At 35.7% G+C, this 17372-nt stretch overlaps 5 protein-coding genes across 7 annotated transcripts; 4 read left to right on the top strand and 1 right to left on the bottom strand.

The window, feature by feature from the left end:
• The first annotated feature begins 85 nt into the window (after window positions 1–85).
• On the top strand, window positions 86–2101 carry LOC147276548 (F-box/FBD/LRR-repeat protein At1g13570-like). The gene is made up of 4 exons (XM_086254804.1): window positions 86–133; window positions 216–1046; window positions 1149–1304; window positions 1455–2101. Exons 1-4 carry the CDS (start codon window positions 131–133, stop codon window positions 1731–1733), a joined length of 1269 nt encoding a protein of 422 aa, XP_086110930.1. The 5' UTR covers window positions 86–130; the 3' UTR covers window positions 1734–2101.
• A 1113-nt stretch (window positions 2102–3214) lies between these two features.
• Window positions 3215–4970, top strand: LOC147276547 (F-box/FBD/LRR-repeat protein At1g13570-like). Its single transcript, XM_086254330.1, has 3 exons — window positions 3215–4214; window positions 4324–4479; window positions 4588–4970. The coding sequence occupies exons 1-3, from the start codon at window positions 3426–3428 to the stop codon at window positions 4882–4884; spliced, it is 1242 nt and encodes a 413-aa protein (XP_086110456.1). The 5' UTR covers window positions 3215–3425; the 3' UTR covers window positions 4885–4970.
• Window positions 4971–5096: 126 nt separating this feature from the next.
• On the bottom strand, window positions 5097–5819 carry LOC147276546 (uncharacterized). The gene has a single exon (XM_086254331.1). The coding sequence runs from the start codon at window positions 5772–5774 to the stop codon at window positions 5247–5249; it is 528 nt and encodes a 175-aa protein (XP_086110457.1). The 5' UTR covers window positions 5775–5819; the 3' UTR covers window positions 5097–5246.
• A 1627-nt stretch (window positions 5820–7446) lies between these two features.
• LOC147276545 (F-box/FBD/LRR-repeat protein At1g13570-like) lies at window positions 7447–11172 on the top strand. 3 transcript variants are annotated; one of them, XM_086254827.1, is made up of 3 exons: window positions 7447–8265; window positions 8370–8525; window positions 10894–11172. In XM_086254827.1, the coding sequence occupies exons 1-3, from the start codon at window positions 7465–7467 to the stop codon at window positions 11170–11172; spliced, it is 1236 nt and encodes a 411-aa protein (XP_086110953.1). In that variant the 5' UTR covers window positions 7447–7464. The 3 variants fall into 3 exon arrangements, with proteins under 3 accessions (XP_086110953.1, XP_086110952.1, XP_086110951.1); XM_086254826.1 differs by lacking the exon at window positions 10894–11172 and adding an exon at window positions 8662–9069; XM_086254825.1 differs by lacking the exon at window positions 10894–11172 and adding an exon at window positions 8662–9069 and having other exon boundaries at window positions 7453–8265; window positions 8370–8462.
• A 2449-nt stretch (window positions 11173–13621) lies between these two features.
• Window positions 13622–15103, top strand: LOC147276544 (F-box/FBD/LRR-repeat protein At1g13570-like). Its single transcript, XM_086255024.1, has 3 exons — window positions 13622–14446; window positions 14555–14710; window positions 14825–15103. The coding sequence occupies exons 1-3, from the start codon at window positions 13649–13651 to the stop codon at window positions 15101–15103; spliced, it is 1233 nt and encodes a 410-aa protein (XP_086111150.1). The 5' UTR covers window positions 13622–13648.
• The last annotated feature ends 2269 nt before the right edge of the window (window positions 15104–17372 follow it).

Below are 17372 nucleotides of genomic sequence, written 5' to 3'. Positions count from 1 at the left end.
TCATGGTAAAAGCGGGACCCACAGTGACAACAATCAGGCCTAAATTGCTTTATCAGGCCTTATCTCTCTCTCTCTCTCTCTCTCTCTCTCCTCTGGTTACATCAAATTGTGTGAGTCGATCGCAATCGGGATGGTGAGTTCTTTAATTTGCTGTAATTTCATGTAATTTTCATTATATTAGATTAATAATTTTTTTAAGTGCTTGAGTATATCAGAATCAAAGTGAACCGCCCAAGTCTCGTTCAGAAATGGAGAAAGAATTGGATATAATTAGCAACTTACCAAGTGGTGTTAAAGAACAAATTTTGTCAAGTTTGCCGATTAAGGAGGCACTGAGAACAAGTGTTTTGTCAAGCAAGTGGAGGTACACATGGGCTAGGCATCCAGATCTTGTTTTTGATGGTCAGTGTGTCTCTACTAAAAACCATGCAACCATAGCCAGAATCGTTGATCATGTACTCCTACTTCACATTGGCCCCATACACAAGTTCAAGCTTAGTCTTCCAGATCTTGAGTTTGATCATTGTGATATTGATAAATGGATTCTTTATCTATCAAGAAACTCTATCAAAGAGTTTATACTTGATATTAATAAAGGGCCTTACTACAAGACGCCTTCTTGTTTGTTTTCTTGTCAAGATTTGATTCATTTAGAATTATTTAGGTGTTTGCTAAAATCTCCGTCCGCATTCAAAGGCTTTAGGAGTTTGAAAAGCCTTGATTTTCAGTGTGTTACCTTGGCCCAAGAAGTGTTGGAAAATCTGATTGTTTGCAGTCCTCTGCTTGAGCAATTGTGTTTGTCGAACTGTGAAGGATTCGCCCATCTCAAGATTGATGCACCAAATCTCCACGACATTACAGTTATAGGTGTTTATGTGGATTTTACTCTGGAGAATATCTTAAATTTTGCTCATGTTCACATTGATTTGGAATTGGATGTCAGTGTGGACCAAAGACAGGTTCCTGGCAGTTCCAGCAATTTGGTCAAATTTTTTGTTCCCCTGCTTCATATTCAAAGACTCACAATTCTGGGAGGGTTTTTAAAGGTAATTGATTTTTTGGTCTTTTATGATTTTATCACTTACGTGACCCTGTGAATTTGAGCATATTCATTGAGTCTCTTGTCTTCTGCATCCTTTCTGCTCCAGTATTTGGCTGTTGGTGCCATTCCGGAAAAGCTGCATAAACCATTTCTACATCTGAATTATCTTTCTATTCGAATTGGATTCAATGTTTGGAATGAGGTATCAACTGCTCTCTGCCTTCTTAGAAGCTCCCCTGCTCTACAAGAACTAGTAATTTTGGTGAGTTGTACTCTATTCTATTGATGCATGCCATATTCTTCTGTTAAATTAAAAAGTCAAAACCAACTCTACTCAAGAAATTGTAGTTTAGAGTTTAGAGCTGTTTTCTTGTCATAATGCCTAGATTGTGATGCTATAGATCTTGTGTAGGCAGAGCAAGAGAATCAGGCTGTTGTGGGAGAAGTGAACTCTTGGTTAGATGACAACCAGAATTGCTCATTCACCCAACTGCTAGGTGTGAAAATAACCGGCATCGCTGGTGTCAAAACTGAACTAGATTTCATCAGATTTGTGCTTTTAAGTTCTCCTGTGCTTAAGACGATGGCTATTAAGCCTGCTTCTGTGAATGGTTCTATGGAACTTGCAAAAAAGTTGCTCCGGTTTGGGCGTGCCTCAGTGCATTCAGAGATAATCCTCTTGGACCCATGATCCATCAATGAATTTTGGCAGCTAGGATAAAGAGGACTTGCTTGCAGAAATGAATGTGGGTTTGTACCGTTTGGTACAAGTTTAGATGTATAATGTTTCATTGACTCATACTGGAAGTACGTACCCTTTAAATTATCTTTGTTGGAGACAAGTTTACACCCTTTATGAATATGAATTGGTTCAATGTCTCTCACACCAACTCTTTCCTATGTATACATTTACGTCTATATCTTTCGCAGAAGTACCAAGCCCTCTCTTCCGATTCAAGAAGTCATAAATTACATATGAGGCATGACAAGTCAGTAATATCGTTTGTTGAATTTGGTGTTTATTATTGTTTGAATTATATTTAGAGTTTATAATGTAGTCTCCAGATTTTAGGACCTAAATCTTATATAATCTCAACATTCATAAAAATATATAGTTTTTGTACGTACTTATCCTACATGATAAGTTGGTGATCATAATAAATTTACTTTTGATATAACATGCATGATGGATATTTAATGTAGTTGCTAAATTCCAGTGAGAACATTATGTACGTCTTCGTTGACTTGAGTTGAATAATGATTATTATGTCTGATTTTTGGAATTGTACCTTAAAGAATATGAAAATATGGAGAATTACGTATGAGTTTTAATTATATTGTTTAGTATTTTATAGTTGTTCATGAAGACTTGATCTAAATTCTAAAGAGAGATTGTATCGAATATGAGAGATACTTTGCCTCCACCTCCGCCGCTGTCCCTTGAGAACCTCCCCGCCACTTTCGCGTCATTTATCCACTTATCACCAAAAAAATTTAGGTCTGTTTCTAATATTTTTTTTTCCCGATATATGTATAGTGTAATTACTAAGAAAACTTAAGAATAAAGTGAAGACATAATGCATTGATTCGGTCTAATTAATAGATGGTCAACATTGCACTGTTTTCCAAACATATTTTTTCAAGGTTATGAAAGAATTAGGGTGCAATGTGAAATTTCGCTAAAATTTCAAGCAGCAAACTGTAATTAACGGAAAAAAAAAAAGTTTTCATGCAATATGCATATACAGGAGGAGGGGGAAAGGAATGGAAGTCTAAAGCTATCGCCGTTTTTGCCGATTGTGAGGCACGACTTGTTGTAGTCTCACCAAATTGTAATCAGCCCTAAATTGCTATAATTCCTAACTTTACCAAATTTCGGATCCCAATTGATTCCTCTCTCACTATCTCTTGCCTAGCAGCAAACCCTAATTGGCTCTGGCCTCTCGTCACACCAAATTGTGTGAACCAAGATGGTGAGTTCTTTTCCTCTAATTTCACCTAATTTTCATTATATAAATCAATAATATATATATTAGTTCTATTCCATTGATAACGATATATGTAGCTAGCAGCTAGATGAGATATATAATTGCTGATTAGTAAATTGTGTGAAATTTGCTTTGTTTGTGGAATTAGGAATATCCTATTTAATTATTTATGACCATATGAAATTTGGCTACTAGTTGTGAGAGTAAAAATTTGAACTTTGTTTGCTTAATTACTATATATCTCTCACACTTACACATTCAAACACACAAGGTCACAGTCTAAATATTATGGACACCATAGTACTGACCACTGTATTAGATTAGTGATCGATTATTTATTTATTTTTCAAAATTGAGTATCTCAGAATCAAAGAAAACCACCCAAGTCATCCAAGATGAAGAGGCAGTTGGATAAAATTAGCAACTTACCAAGTGATGTTATAGAGAAAATTTTGTCTCATTTGCCAATTAAGGAGGCAATGAGGACAAGTATTTTATCAAGCAAGTGGAGGCACAAATCGGCTATGCTTCCATATCTTGTGTTCGATTATCGATGTGTCTCAAATCAAAAACATAAAACCATAGCGGACATTGTTGATCATATACTCTTAGGTCATATTGGCCCCATACACAAGTTCAAGCTTTGTCATCCACATGCTCTAGACCATAGTGACATTGATCGATGGATTCTTCATCTATCAAGAAACACTATCAAAGAGTTCACTCTGGAAATTTGGGAAGTCCCTCGCTACAAGATGCCTTCATGTTTCTTTTCTTGTCAAGATATGATTCATTTGGAGTTATTTAAATGTTGGTTGAACCCTCCGTCCACATTCAAAGGCTTCAGGAGTTTGAAGAGTCTTCATATTGATAATGTTACCTTAGCCCAAGATGTGTTTGAAAATCTAATTGTTTGTTGTCCTCTGCTTGAGATATTGAATTTGATAAACTGTGATGGTTTCACCCATCTTAAGATTGATGCACCAAGTCTACGAAGCGTTTACATCGAAGGTGAATTTGAGGATATAAATCTTGTAAATACCTTAAATCTTGCTCATGTTTACATTGATTTGGACCTCAGCAATGACGAAAGACAGGTTCTTGAGAGTTGTGGCAATTTGATCAAGTTTTTTGATCGCCTGCCTCGTATTCAAATGCTCAAAATTGAGAGTAACTTTTTAAAGGTAATGGATATTGTGTGGCTTTATACTTTCATTTAGTAATCGTTTAATGTTTAAGTGGTATTAGTATTCATTGAGTCTGCTGTAATTTGCTTCATCCTCTCTGCTCCAGTATTTGGCTACTGGTGCCGTGCCGGGAAAGCTACCTAAACCATGTCTATATCTGAAAATTCTTTCTATATACATTCACTTTGATAATCTGGAGGAGATTTTAACTACAATTTGCCTTCTGAGAAGCTCGCCTGCTCTACAAGAACTAGAAATCAGGGTGAGTTTTATTCTATCAGGGTGTTTGTTCTAATATAGAAAATTGTAGTGTAGAGATCTGTTTTGTGTGAAGGTCAATATTCTGATGCTATAGACCTTGTACGTGTAGGCCTATCCAAAGATTCGAATGTATCAGCTCTTTCTGGGAGAAGTGAACTCTTGGTTAGATGACAACCAGAATTGCCCTTTCACCCAACTGCGATTTGTGAAAATATTTGGCATCACTGGTGTCGAAGCTGAACTAGAGTTCATCACTTTTTTGCTTTTAAGTTCGCCTATGCTGGAGACGATGACTATTAAGCCTGCATATGGCAATATTTGTTACTCGCATGAGGACCTTCTATTAAAGTTGGTCCGGTTTAAGCGTGCCTCAGCGAATGCAGAGATAATCTACTTGAAAACCTGACTCATCAAGGAATTTTGGCAGCTCTTGCAAAAGTGAATGTGGGGTTGGACTGTTTGGTACATGTCTTTATCATGAGGTATGTCTAATTAATTTTCTTAACAATGTCCCATACTAGCAGTACCTCTTTGTTGGCACGAGTTTGACCATTTTTATCACATGTTTCCAAGTATTGGTTAGCAATATTATTGAAGGAATTAAGTTTTCCCAAAAAATAAAAATGAAGGAATTAAAGAAATAAAAAGTAGAGTGGATAGAGAGAAGAATTGGTTCAATGTCTCTCACACCAACTCTTTCGGATGTGTACATTAATTTTTACATCAATCCAAATCCAGAAATCCAATTCACTAACTATATATACTAATCTACCATTTTCTCTTATTAACAGCATAACTTCTGCTTCTTGGATACAAATCTGCCTTCACATTCACATTCTCTTCCCAAAACGAACAAGCCCTCTCCTCATCAATCCTTCCCATCTTCAACCCAACACTATAACTCCTCATCCCCATCCCATTCATTGTTGGTTGTTGTCTAACAATTGGTCTTCTCTGCATATCTGAAGCTGCTGCCTTATTATTGTTCTCTTTCTCTGCATCAGTCCTCTTCGATGACACCGTTCTGAGAAGCTGCCTCAAGTCCACATCATCGCTGGAACTGGAGGAATTGACACTAAAACTCCTGGGCAAGCGTGGGACTTGTGCAACACTGCCACCACCATAACCCACCTTTCCAGCACAATCTTCCAAGCTCCTCATGTAAAAGTTCTTGGCCTTTGTTAAAGTCCTAATGGGTGTAGAAAGAAAGTGCATCAACTTGCTTTGCTTCTTTGCTTTGCTAGTCCTCATAGCTTTGCTACTGCTTAATTTCTTGAAGGCACTACGTACTGACATGGATGTGAAAATTGGAAAACTTTGGTATTTGAGAGCTGATGGTGAAGCATAATTAGTGGTGTCTTTGGGTATTTAAAGGAGTTGGGGATTTCGGTTTTGGACTTGTTTCTTGGAAGTCGCATTAGAAGCAGTCTAATTGGGACGGCTATCTGAGAGAAGAAAAATCATTAATAATGGCGTGTGGACTATATATATCAAATTCAAATACGACATGTGAAAGCTTTAAATATATGTAAATTAATAGGACATGCAATAATGTAGTCAATAGAGTGGACCAAAATAAAAAACAATGTGAGCAAAACATATTAATATAATAATACAAAGTGAAGCTGAAGGTGGCCCTGCCCAAAGGAGGCGCTGACGATTTTGTGGTGAGCTCCGAATTTAAGCCGGTCATAGTGTCATACAACTCTGAAAATTACTCATTATTTGTTCTTGGCTTTTTTCAAGTACATATACCATTTAGATTATATGGGATGTGTTTCCGTACCATTTATTTTTAAAAAATTTACTATTTACCCCTAAATTTTATCTATGTGTGACAACGTTGTAGGCTTGTAGCTCAAGTCAATTTTCTGTTAAATTATTAAATTTTTTCTTAAATTTTCCATTTATCCTTAAGTTGAATTGAGATAAACAAAATCATTTTTAAAAAGTATTTAGAGATGATTATAACTCTCAATTAGATTAAAAATAAAATAAAATGAAATTTGAATAAACAAAAAATTAAAGCGTTTTTTTTTTTAAGTCCAAAACCAAAAAACCCATAATCGGCCAGCTCACCTATAAAAATGCGGTGACAGGCTAGTCTACTTTAATCATCCGAGTGCTCGGCATTTTCACCGAACACTCCGTACTATCCAATATCCACCAAGCACTTGGCATTGTCCACCTAGCATTTGGCAACTGCCACTGTCAGTGCCTGATAGTGGGAAGGATTGCTACTATGCGACAGTAGTTATTTTAATTGTAAAAAATTATTATGTTATAATATTGTTATTAATTTCCACGGTCGCGGCAATAAAAAAAAAATCTCACCGAGCACTCGGCGTCAAAAATACGGAATATACATAACGTGAGCTTTATTTGTACAAAATGAACTTACTTATTATTGCAACTTTTTAATTAGATGAGTTTGTTTATCATTAAAAACTTTAAAATGAACTTTAAAATAATTTATTTAAAATTAAATTGAATTTGAATAAAACAAAAAATAAAATGAAATGAAAATTAACAAGCAAAAAAACCCAGCAGGCGCCAGGTGGTAGGCTGGTAGCCACCCAATGCTATATTTGAGGGTATTACCGTCATTTACTACCCAATTTCAAATTTCAGACCCCTAATTTTGACTTTGCCCAGCAGCAACCCTAGAATTGGCTCCTCTGGTTACGTCAAATTGTCTGTCTGAAGTGAAATGGTAAGTTTTTTGTTTCCATTTTGTTCATTCCATGTAGTTGATAACGATGCATGCAGCTGATTGAGGTATTTAATTGCTGTTTAATAAAGTATGTCTGAAGTTTGTTTTGCTGCTAGTGGAGTGTGTTGCTCAAATGGTGGAGTGAAGGGAATTACTTCACATTCTGTTTGTCTCTTTCTCTCTCTAAATGATCTAGACACCACTGGTGGAGTGATTTTTTTTAATTATTTGAATTTTCAGGAGATAATTGAACCGCCCAAGTCCAGTTTGACAATGGAGATGGAGTTGGATAGAATTAGCAACTTACCATGTAATGTTATAGACCAAATTTTGTCACATTTGCCGATTAGGGATGCAGTGAGGACAAGTGTTTTATCAAGCAAGTGGACAAACCACTGGGCTAGGTTTCCAAATCTTGTGATTGATGGTCAGTGTGGCTCGACTCTAAACCCTACAACCATAGCGAACATTGTTGATCATGTTCTCTTAGGGCACATTGGCCCCATACACAAGTTCAAGCTTTCTTATTATCAGGAACTTCTAGCCACTAGGGATGTTGATCGATGGATTCTTCATCTGTCGAGAAATTCTATCAAAGAGTTCACACTTGCTATGCGGGGAGGGCCTCGCTACAAGATGCCTCGTTGTTTGTTTTCTTGTCAAGGTCTGATTTGCTTGGAGTTATATAATTGTTTGCTAAAACCTCCGTCCACATTCAAAGGCTTCAGGAGTTTGAAGAGCCTTAGAATTGAGAAGGTTATCTTGGCCCAAGATGTGTTTGAAAATCTGATTGTTTGCTGTCCTCAGCTTGAGAAATTGACTCTCATAATGTGCAAGGGTTTCATCCATCTCAAGATTGATGCACCAAATCTCAAATCTCTTTCCGTGGTTGGTGGTAATTATGAGGATGTTTATCTTAGAAATACCTTAAACCTTACTTATGTTTGCATTAATTTGAGCGGTCGTTTTGTCCGAAGATGGGTTAACGTTCCTGGCAGTTCTAGCAATTTGGTCAAGTTTATTGATCACCTGCTTCATATTCGAACGCTCAAAATTCATGGTTACTTTACAGAGGTAATCCTTTGTGTGGTTTCATATATACTTTTATCATTTGCATGAACATGGGACTTGGAGCATATTCATTGACTCTGCTGTTTTCTGCATCCTTTCTGCTCCAGTATTTGGCTGTTGGTGGCTCGCCGGTAAAGCTGCCTATACCATGTCTATATCTGAATTATCTTTCTATAGCCATATGCTTTAATAATCTGGAGGTAATGTTAAAAGCTCTGTGCCTTTTGAGAAGCTCCCCTGCTCTACAACAACTACAAATTGTGGTTCGTTTTATACTTTTGATGCTTGATTGCTTGCAGTAATCTTGTGTTGAATTAAAATTTCAAAGCCAACTCTACACTAGAAAGTATAGCTGTTTTGTCTCAAGTTCAACTTTCTGATGCTATTGACCTTATGTAGGCCTATCCAAAGACTACAACTGATGAGGCTGTTGCGGGGGAAGTGAACTCTTGGTTAGATAACAACCTGAATTGCCAACTTAGCCAACTGCGACGTGTGGATATATGGAACTTCTCTGGTGCCAAAGCTGAACTGGATTTCATCGAATTTCTGCTTTTGAGTTCACCTATGCTTGAGAGAATGACTGTTAAGCCTGCTTCTGACAATGGTTCTTTGGAACCATTAAAAAAAATGATCCAGTTTAGGCGTTCCTCAGTGCACGCAAAGATATTCTACTTGGACCATTGATTCCTTGATGAATTTGCTTGCAGAAATGAGTGGTTCGGTAGTTGGTACAAGTCTTTAGGATGCAAGTCTGTTTTGTCTTAACAATGTTCCATACTGGCAGTATCCTAGCAGTTATCTTTGTTGAAATAGTTTTTATCAACATACTACTTATTCCATCATCTCCCCACTTCTCAGCAGTTTTTCTGGTTTGCTTTTAATTTTTGCGATATCTTGTGTGGTTGCTAAGAAAATGTAGGAATAAAGCTAGTGAAGGCTGAATGTATATTTTCTTCCCCCTCATAAATAAGTCATAACTGATATTCGTATTTACCAAATTTTGGACCCCAACTGATGACTCCTCTCTGGCTCTCTCACTCTTTTTAAAAACATTATAAAGTTTTAAGTAAGCCTCAATCTTTTACCTAATGAATGTAAATATATGTAACTGCTTCAGAAAATTAAGAAAGTCCAAAATAAAACATTTATACCAAATTCCAAGTTATTATGTGCTAAAGAATTCTTGATTAATCCTCAGACAGAAACAAAAGCAGAAGCATATTATTTATCTTAAATTCTCAATTCCCTTAAAGACTTGCTTGATCAAATGAGGCTAATGTCTCCTCCCTACTTAATGCCTCCTGTGCATTTCCCCATGCATGCACCCACTGCCTAGTACGTAGTACCTACCCAAAATATATTAATGCTTTTTGTTTTAATTTCGTTCAATTTGCATTATATATATTCATTGCATTCAATTGATAACAATGCAGCTGATCGAGGTATTTAATTTCTGATTAATAAAGTATGTGTGAAATGGAATCGGAGAAATCCTCTCTTCCTTTAAAGTCCTTAATTCCCTTCACAAGAACCCAGTTGTATTTTTGAAGTTGTAGCTCAACATTTTGGTTTTTGAATCTACCGTAACTCTGGCCCAATTTAAAGTTAGTAACTTAGTAGCTTTATTTGTTATTAGTTATGGACAGTAGAAAGCCCCTGCTAATTTTCTTTTGTGTAGGCTTTTAATTTGGACCTATGCTACCCCCGCACGCAGTAGACTTGACTCAATAAAATTGAATGTTCCAAGTTCCAACCATGTTTTCAGACACAAAAGCGTGATGCAAGGCGTTTTTCGTCTCACAATGCAAGGCGCTAAGCCTTTTGCGCATCAAAATAATATTACAAAAAAATTATATAAAGTAAAACTAATATAGCAAAAAAATAACATCAATTATTATTCATAGATAATAATCATTCACAAAACATATCAAATCCAACAAGATAATTCATGAAGAATCCTTTCTACTCATGATTGTTAATCACAAATTCACAACTCAGTTAAAAAACTATTCACTTCCAATAAATTTAGCCCTGCATAGCAAACATAAGAAAAAATTTGCAAATTTGAAATCACAAAATCCAGGTTCTTTGATGGGTTCAACTTGTGGGCACTGTAGCTGCCGAAATTCCTAAATACCCAAGAAATTTGATGGTTGAGTAGCTTAATTCAGTAAGAGACTTCTAGGGTTTAGTAGAAAATGGATGGATTCAAGCCAGAGAATAGAAGAAAAAAAAGGAGTTGATGAGAGGTCTCTGTTTTAGGGCGAAAGAAAGAGCGTTTTAAGTATATTTGGGCTTCTTTTGGGCTTAAACGATGTTCTCTCTTTTTAAAAAAAAAAAAAAAACCACCCAGGCTAAATGACGTCGTTTTGGCGGGTTAGTTAAAAAAAATTTGGGTGGCAATGTGAAATTTCACTAAAATTGCATGGTGTAAGTGTAATTAACCAAAAAATTAAACTCCCCTATATCATATGCATAGAGGACTGGAGGAGTCGGCAACGAAGTCTGAAAGTTATATATATGTATGACGAGTCGTATTCCCAACAATTAGACCCTAATTGGCTTCCTCTCTCACTTTCTCGATCTCTTGCCTAGCACCAACCCAAGTTGGCTATAAACCTTTTGTAGGTCAACCACGCCGATCAGGCTGTTGTGGGGGAAGCGAATTCTTGGTTAGATGTCAACCAGAATTGCTCATTCACCAAACTGCAATTTGTGAACATAACCGGCATCATTGGTGTCAAAGCTGAACTAGATTTCATCAGACTTCTTCTTTTAAGTTCACCTGTGCTTGAGAGGATGACTGTTAAGCCAGCTGCTTCTGACAATGGTTCTTTGGAACTATTAAAAAAGTTGACCCAGTTTAGGCGTTCCTCACTTGCCGAGATGATTTTCTTGGTCCCGTGATTCCTCAATGTATATCTATTTTCTACAGCTAATAGGACTGCTTGCAGAAATATATGACTGGGTTTTGTGTACGTTCTTTTTTTTTTGGCCAAGGGTTTTGTGTACGTTCAAGTCTTTATATATGATGTATGTCGTCTGGCTTTCGATCAGAAAAATGTCTTTATGATATATGTGTGCACTTTCTTCAGTTCTTTTGTTATGGACCTTATGATATAGTTGTTGTGGATTCCATAAAATCATAGATCCAGTTTGTTTTTCTCTTTCGTTTTGTACAGTGACACAGACAATGCTAGATAGCTCAACTATTTTTTCGCAACTTATCTTATATAATTACATACTCAATTTGGGTTTTATCACTTTTTTTTTTTTCCCTTTTTGCATTGGAGCCAATCACATAAACATATCATAATTCTAACTCATTACTCACTTTCTATCACCATTTGGACTAACACCAAAAACTTATTGCATTGTTTTTTTATTCAATGATGCGGTGTGTGTGTATCATGTGCTATGTAGACTGAGAAAAAGAATTGGAAGAAAAAATTTAGACAAGTAGCATTTATCAAAAGAGCACCATCATGTTATATTCTCCTTGATTTTTTTTTTTTTAATAATTCACATGAGTTTGAAATGTGAAAAAAGTGAAGGCTTCTGCTTTGATTCTTAGAACATAGTCTTAATTTGTTTCTTCTTATTTTAGGTTTTTATTTTTGTTTTGTATTGGAACTTTGGAAGGGACCAAACCAAACCCTTAACATATTTTAATTATGGATTTCTAACTCATTTTCCCAAACTCTCTCACCACAGACTATTTCCAAAATCTGTGTCTTTTTTTTTTCAATTTCAAATTTTTAAATGTTCTCAAATTGTAAATGGTTTTAGAAGATTAATTAAATTCTTCTAACATTTTAGTTTTTATTTTCTTTCGCTTCCCTATGATCGTAAAAGGGGGGACTTATACGGAAAAGAAGGTTGACATTGCTTCCAAACATCAAATTTTGCCACTGCAAAGTTTTGAAAACAAGGGTGCAATGTAAAATTTTACTAAACTTTCAGGGTACAAAGTGTGAATAATAAAAAAGAAGTATTCAATATTTCACTTAGAAGAGGCGGGAACGAAGTCTGAAGATTTATAAAAAAATAAGAAACAATCAGGCCCTAATTCTTTTTTTTTTTTTTGGGCCATAATCAGGACCTAATTCAACCATTAACAAAAAAGAGAAGTAATAAAGTATCACATTATTGGTTTTTTAATTCATTGTGGGGCGTATATATACACAGCATTTCAAATGTGTACACATTAGATTCTTTTGGAAGATGATGTGGACTTTTTAATTTTTTTAATTTGTTTACAGGAGCAGAAATTCGGTTTTCATATCATCGTACAAGTGAAACCCACACATAAGTACATAACAGATCGAGGGTCAACATTGCAATGCATGTGTTCCAAACGTAAGGGTTACCACGGCAATATTTTGAGAATAAGGGGGTGCAAATGTGAAATTTGACCAAAAACATCATCTTTCTTTTTTCATGCTTAATTATGTGTTTACCATTCATAGTTTCAATCGATTCTCAATTTGTCACTCAATGTTTATTTGTTCAAGGCATGACTACTCGTATTCTCATTTCTCAAGGCATGACTACTCGCGTATTTACAAGGCATGACTACTCGTATTCTCATTTCTCAACCCTAGTTGCCTCCTATCCTTACATCAAATTGTGTGACCCAGATAATGAGATTCTTGTGTTTAGTTTTGTGATTTCGCGGCCGTACTACGTTATATTAGCTAAAACGTGAAGTGATATATGGTAAGTAATTGCTTTTAGATTCTTCATTCATATAAGATGAGTTTTTAATTTGTTTTGGTTTTGTGGAAGTTGCATAGCTGAGACATTTGCTGATTAATAAAGTATGTGTGAAGTTTGATTTGCTTAGGGATTGTGTTGTCCAAATAGTGAAGGGAATTGGGGAATTCCTCTCTTCCTTTCAAGTCCTTAATTTACCTCACAGGAATCAATTGGAAGTTGTAAAATTTTTCAACTTCTATAAGCTCAAAAATTGTGGTTTTGGAATCTACCCTCTGCTTAAAGTAAGTAGCTTTATTTGTTGTTGGTTATGGAAAGCAGAGTATCCCTGTTCATCTTGTTTGTGGTAATCTTGTAATTTGGGTCTATACGAACAGCCCATGGGGTGCCTGCAATAGAATTTAGGCTTGAGTTTTGTAGTAAAAAGAGAATGTCAAACAGCTTCTTTTGTATGTGATCATATGAAATTTGGCTATTAGTTATCAGAGTAGAAATTTGAACTTTGCTCGCTTAAATCTCTCTCTCTCTCTCTCTCTCTCTCTCTCTCTCTCTCTCTCTCTCTCTCTAAATGATCTAGACACCACTGGTCATTGTATTAAGTTAATTTTTTTTTTTAATTATTTGAATATCTCAGGAAAAAATTGAATCACCCAAGTCCCCTTTGAAAATGGAGATAGAGTTGGATAGAATTAGCAACTTACCAAGTGATATTATAGAACGAATTTTGTCACTCTTGCCGATTAGGGAGGCAATGAGGACTAGTGTTTTATCAAGCAACTGGAGGTATAAATCGGCTAGGCTTCAGACTCTTGTGTTTGATGGTCAGTGTGTCTTGACTCAAAAACATACGACCTTTGTGAACATTGTGGATCAGGTACTTGTACTTCACATTGGTCCCATACACATGTTCCAGCTTGCTCATCCAGATCTTGTAGGCGGTAGTGATGTTGATCGATGGATTCTTCATCTATCAAGAAACTCTATCAAAGTGTTGGTACTTGAATTCCTTAGGGGGGAGGAGGGGAATCGCTACAAGATGCCTTCATGTTTGTTTTCATGTCAAGATATGGTTCATTTAGAGTTATTCAATTGTGTGCTAAAGCCTCCATCTACATTCCAAGGCTTCAAGAGCTTGAAGGGCATTTATTTTGAGAGTGTTGCATTGTCCCAAGATGCGTTTGAGAATCTGATTGTTTGCTGTCCTCGGCTTGAGACGTTGAGTTTGTTGAACTGTGACGGTTTCACCCATCTCAAGATTGATGCACCAAATCTCAAAATGGTTTGGGCTGAAGGTATTTTTGAGAATGCTAGTCTTGAGAATACCTTAAATCTTGCTGATGTTCACATTGGTTTCAATGTCAATGTTGACCAAACACGGGTTCGTGGCAATTCTGGCAATTTGCTGAAGTTTTTTGTTCACGTGCCTCGTATTGTAAGGCTCACAATTGAAGGTTACTTTTTAAAGGTAATGGATAGTATGGTTTCATATTTTCATTTTATGATCATTTACATGGCCATGTGAATTTGAGCATATTCATTGAGTCTGTTCCTTTCTGCATCCTTTTTGGTCCAGTATTTGGCTATTGGTGCCTTGCCAGGAAAGCTGCCTGAACCATGTCTATTTCTGAATTTTCTTTCTATAAGCATACGCTTTAATAATCTGGAGGAGATTTCAACTGCTCTTTGTCTACTGAGAAGCTCCCCTAGTCTACAAGAACTAGAAATTTGGGTGAGTTTTATTTTGATGATGTATGCAATATTCTTCTGTTGAATTAGAAATGTGAAATTTAGAGAGCTGTTCTCTCAGAAGTTCAAAGATTCTGATGCTATAGACCATGTGTAGGTCCACCAAGAAGATCAGGCTGTTGTGGGAGAAGTGAATTCTTGGTTAGATGACAACCAGAATTGCCCATTCACCCAACTTCGACATGTGAAAATTACCGGCATAACTGGTGTCAAAGCTGAACTAGATTTCATCAGATTTCTTCTTTTAAGCTCCCCAGTGCTTGAGAGCATGACTGTTGAGCCTGCTTCTGACAATGGTTCTTCGGAACTATTAAAAAAAATGATCCGGTTTAGGCGTTCCTCAGTGCATGCAGAGATGATCTTCCTGGACCCGTGATTCCTCTATAAATTTCGGCAGTTAACAGCACTTGCTTGCAGAACTGACTGTGGGTTTCGTTCAAGTCTTTATGAAGTATGCCTATTTGTTTTTCTGAACAATTTTTCATACTGGCGGGGCAGTACCTTTGTAATCTTTGTTGAGACAGAGTTTGACCATATTTATCAAAATTTCTTTTTCGATGTATTTGTCTCAAAACTTAATACATAACCAATTCAGAACATTTTATATAAAATGAGTATACAAGTTCATACAAGTCAAAGGCTTTTTCTACTGCTAAAATATGAGAATTACTGAAATGCTTGAAAATTAAAAGTCTTTCGATACTTTTTAATCAACATACTCATATGTACTCACTACATTCTCTCAAGTTCATGTTCACTCGATTAATGCATTTGATATGTTAATTGCCTTCGCGGTCATGGCCCTTAGAGTTTGGACCCTCTCGCCACCATCTCCACACTTATCAGCAGTTTTTATGGTTTGCTTTTTAATTTTTGTGATGCCTTGTGTGGTTTGCTAAGAAAGTATAGGAATATAGTGAAAGGCTGAATGTATTGATCGTTAGATCATAATTTTTCCTAGTTTTGTTTGCTTCACATCACCCGATTAATAGTTGAAAATTTTGAGAACCAGCCCTTTATTTTGTTTTCATTAAAGACGTTTAACATTTTTTTTTAAAGAGTTTTAGAGATCCAACTCTTGAGTGGCGCTCGGACACCTCTCAAGAAGTGTTCGAACCACCTAAAGTTTAGCGTTTGTCAAATTTGCCATTAATATTAATTATTTTTTAAAAAACAATTTATTAGTTTAAGTTTTCCATTTTTTAATTTTTTTTATATTTTATCTTTATTTTTTGCTTAGGTACCAAAAAGTTTTGTTTATATCATCATAATAGTGGAAAAATTATTATTGTTATTATTATTTTGATACAAAGGGAGGAGGAATCAAACTTGATGAGAAATCCCACAAATCTTGCAAATTTCCTGTCAACCCACTAAACCTCAAAGCTAACCTAAAGAACAGTTGAGATTCTTTTAAAAAGTTCAACATGTGAGAATAAAGGGAAATTCGAAAGGCCTTTTGTATAAAGGTCACGGTCATTCAATTATGAAAAGACCAAAAAACCCCTGAAAAAGAGTCATGTGCATCGCATATGAGTTTTTTAGATGAAACTTTTAAATAGATTTGGATGGAATTAGATGTAAGTGGTAACTTGCAAAATAAATTTAATTTAGGAGACAACTTGCTTCAATTTTTAATTTAAGTAATAACATACAAATAAAGTCAAAATTCAGGTGAGTATATTGCTAAAAAGTTTTTTATATAATATGCATACTTGATACCAAAGAATGAAATTTCGAAAATTTCACCGAAATTTTCGTTTTTGGGGAGCCCCGAAATTTTATAACACACCCATTAATTTTCGATAATTTTTCGGCAAAATTTTTGAAATTTCGCTTAAATTTTGGTCGAAATTTTGAAGCTGCCACATATGTATTTTTGTAAATTTTCGGCGAAATTTTACCTAATTTCGGCAAAATTTCGAACCCATGATAAAACACAGACAAAAAGAGAAGGTGACCGACCTTGGAGGTGCCCCGGAAGTGAGTCCAAGAGCCCCAAGCAGAGGGATAGGCTTCGCCGATGTTGTAGGGAAAATCTTTGGGTCCAGTCCCAGATCCACCCACGACTCCCTTCAAGAATTTGAGCATTGCTAGAAACGGCGTCGTGTAGGGTCCAAGAGTATCAATCAGTTAGATCCTATGCTATACCATGCTATCACACTTTTTCCCTTTGATTCGCCGGTCCTCTTCCTCCTCCTCCTCTTGTCTTGTTTAAGTTGCTTTTTTTATTTTTCATTTTGTTTCCAAATCCCGATCGGAATGGATTGGATCGTTTGGACTTGGGCTTCCTTGATCCGGAACCAATATAGTTTAGTTATGGATTGTAGCCATTATTATTAGATTAATTAATTAATTAATTATTAGATTAGTTAGCCTAGTTAGCCTAGTTAGCCTAGTTTGCTGGTTTGCCAAATTTGATTTGGCATATAATATTAATTACTGCTACAACATTTTCAACATTTCCCAACCCTTCCCAACATTACTGCTACGACAATTTCTTTTTTTTTTTTAAGAAAAACTATAATATGGGTTTAGTAATTTTATATAAGTTTATAAATTAAATATCACTATGGAGTATTTAAATTTATAATTTTATATAAGTTTGTAAGTATATAAGTTTAATATAATTTAGAGTTTAGGGA

The sequence above is a fragment of the Dryas octopetala genome, chromosome 8 (genome assembly GCF_963921425.1).
Source record: "Dryas octopetala chromosome 8, drDryOcto1.1, whole genome shotgun sequence".
NCBI lineage: Eukaryota > Viridiplantae > Streptophyta > Magnoliopsida > Rosales > Rosaceae > Dryas > Dryas octopetala.
This window is presented reverse-complemented; position numbering and strand designations above follow the sequence as displayed.

Excerpts from the sequence above, each read along its gene's own strand:
- LOC147276547 (XM_086254330.1), top strand. The coding sequence starts at position 3,426 with ATGAAGAGGCAGTTGGATAAAATTAGCAACTTACCAAGTGATGTTATA. Across the intron at positions 4,215-4,323 it reads TTGAGAGTAACTTTTTAAAG|TATTTGGCTACTGGTGCCGT; the intron begins GTAATGGATATT and ends TCTCTGCTCCAG. Across the intron at positions 4,480-4,587 it reads TACAAGAACTAGAAATCAGG|GCCTATCCAAAGATTCGAAT; the intron begins GTGAGTTTTATT and ends TTGTACGTGTAG.
- LOC147276546 (XM_086254331.1), bottom strand. The coding sequence starts at position 5,774 with ATGTCAGTACGTAGTGCCTTCAAGAAATTAAGCAGTAGCAAAGCTATG.
- LOC147276545 (XM_086254826.1), top strand. The coding sequence starts at position 7,465 with ATGGAGATGGAGTTGGATAGAATTAGCAACTTACCATGTAATGTTATA. Across the intron at positions 8,266-8,369 it reads TTCATGGTTACTTTACAGAG|TATTTGGCTGTTGGTGGCTC; the intron begins GTAATCCTTTGT and ends TTTCTGCTCCAG. Across the intron at positions 8,526-8,661 it reads TACAACAACTACAAATTGTG|GCCTATCCAAAGACTACAAC; the intron begins GTTCGTTTTATA and ends GACCTTATGTAG.
- LOC147276548 (XM_086254804.1), top strand. Across the intron at positions 1,047-1,148 it reads TTCTGGGAGGGTTTTTAAAG|TATTTGGCTGTTGGTGCCAT; the intron begins GTAATTGATTTT and ends TTTCTGCTCCAG. Across the intron at positions 1,305-1,454 it reads TACAAGAACTAGTAATTTTG|GCAGAGCAAGAGAATCAGGC; the intron begins GTGAGTTGTACT and ends GATCTTGTGTAG.
- LOC147276544 (XM_086255024.1), top strand. The coding sequence starts at position 13,649 with ATGGAGATAGAGTTGGATAGAATTAGCAACTTACCAAGTGATATTATA. Across the intron at positions 14,447-14,554 it reads TTGAAGGTTACTTTTTAAAG|TATTTGGCTATTGGTGCCTT; the intron begins GTAATGGATAGT and ends TTTTTGGTCCAG. Across the intron at positions 14,711-14,824 it reads TACAAGAACTAGAAATTTGG|GTCCACCAAGAAGATCAGGC; the intron begins GTGAGTTTTATT and ends GACCATGTGTAG.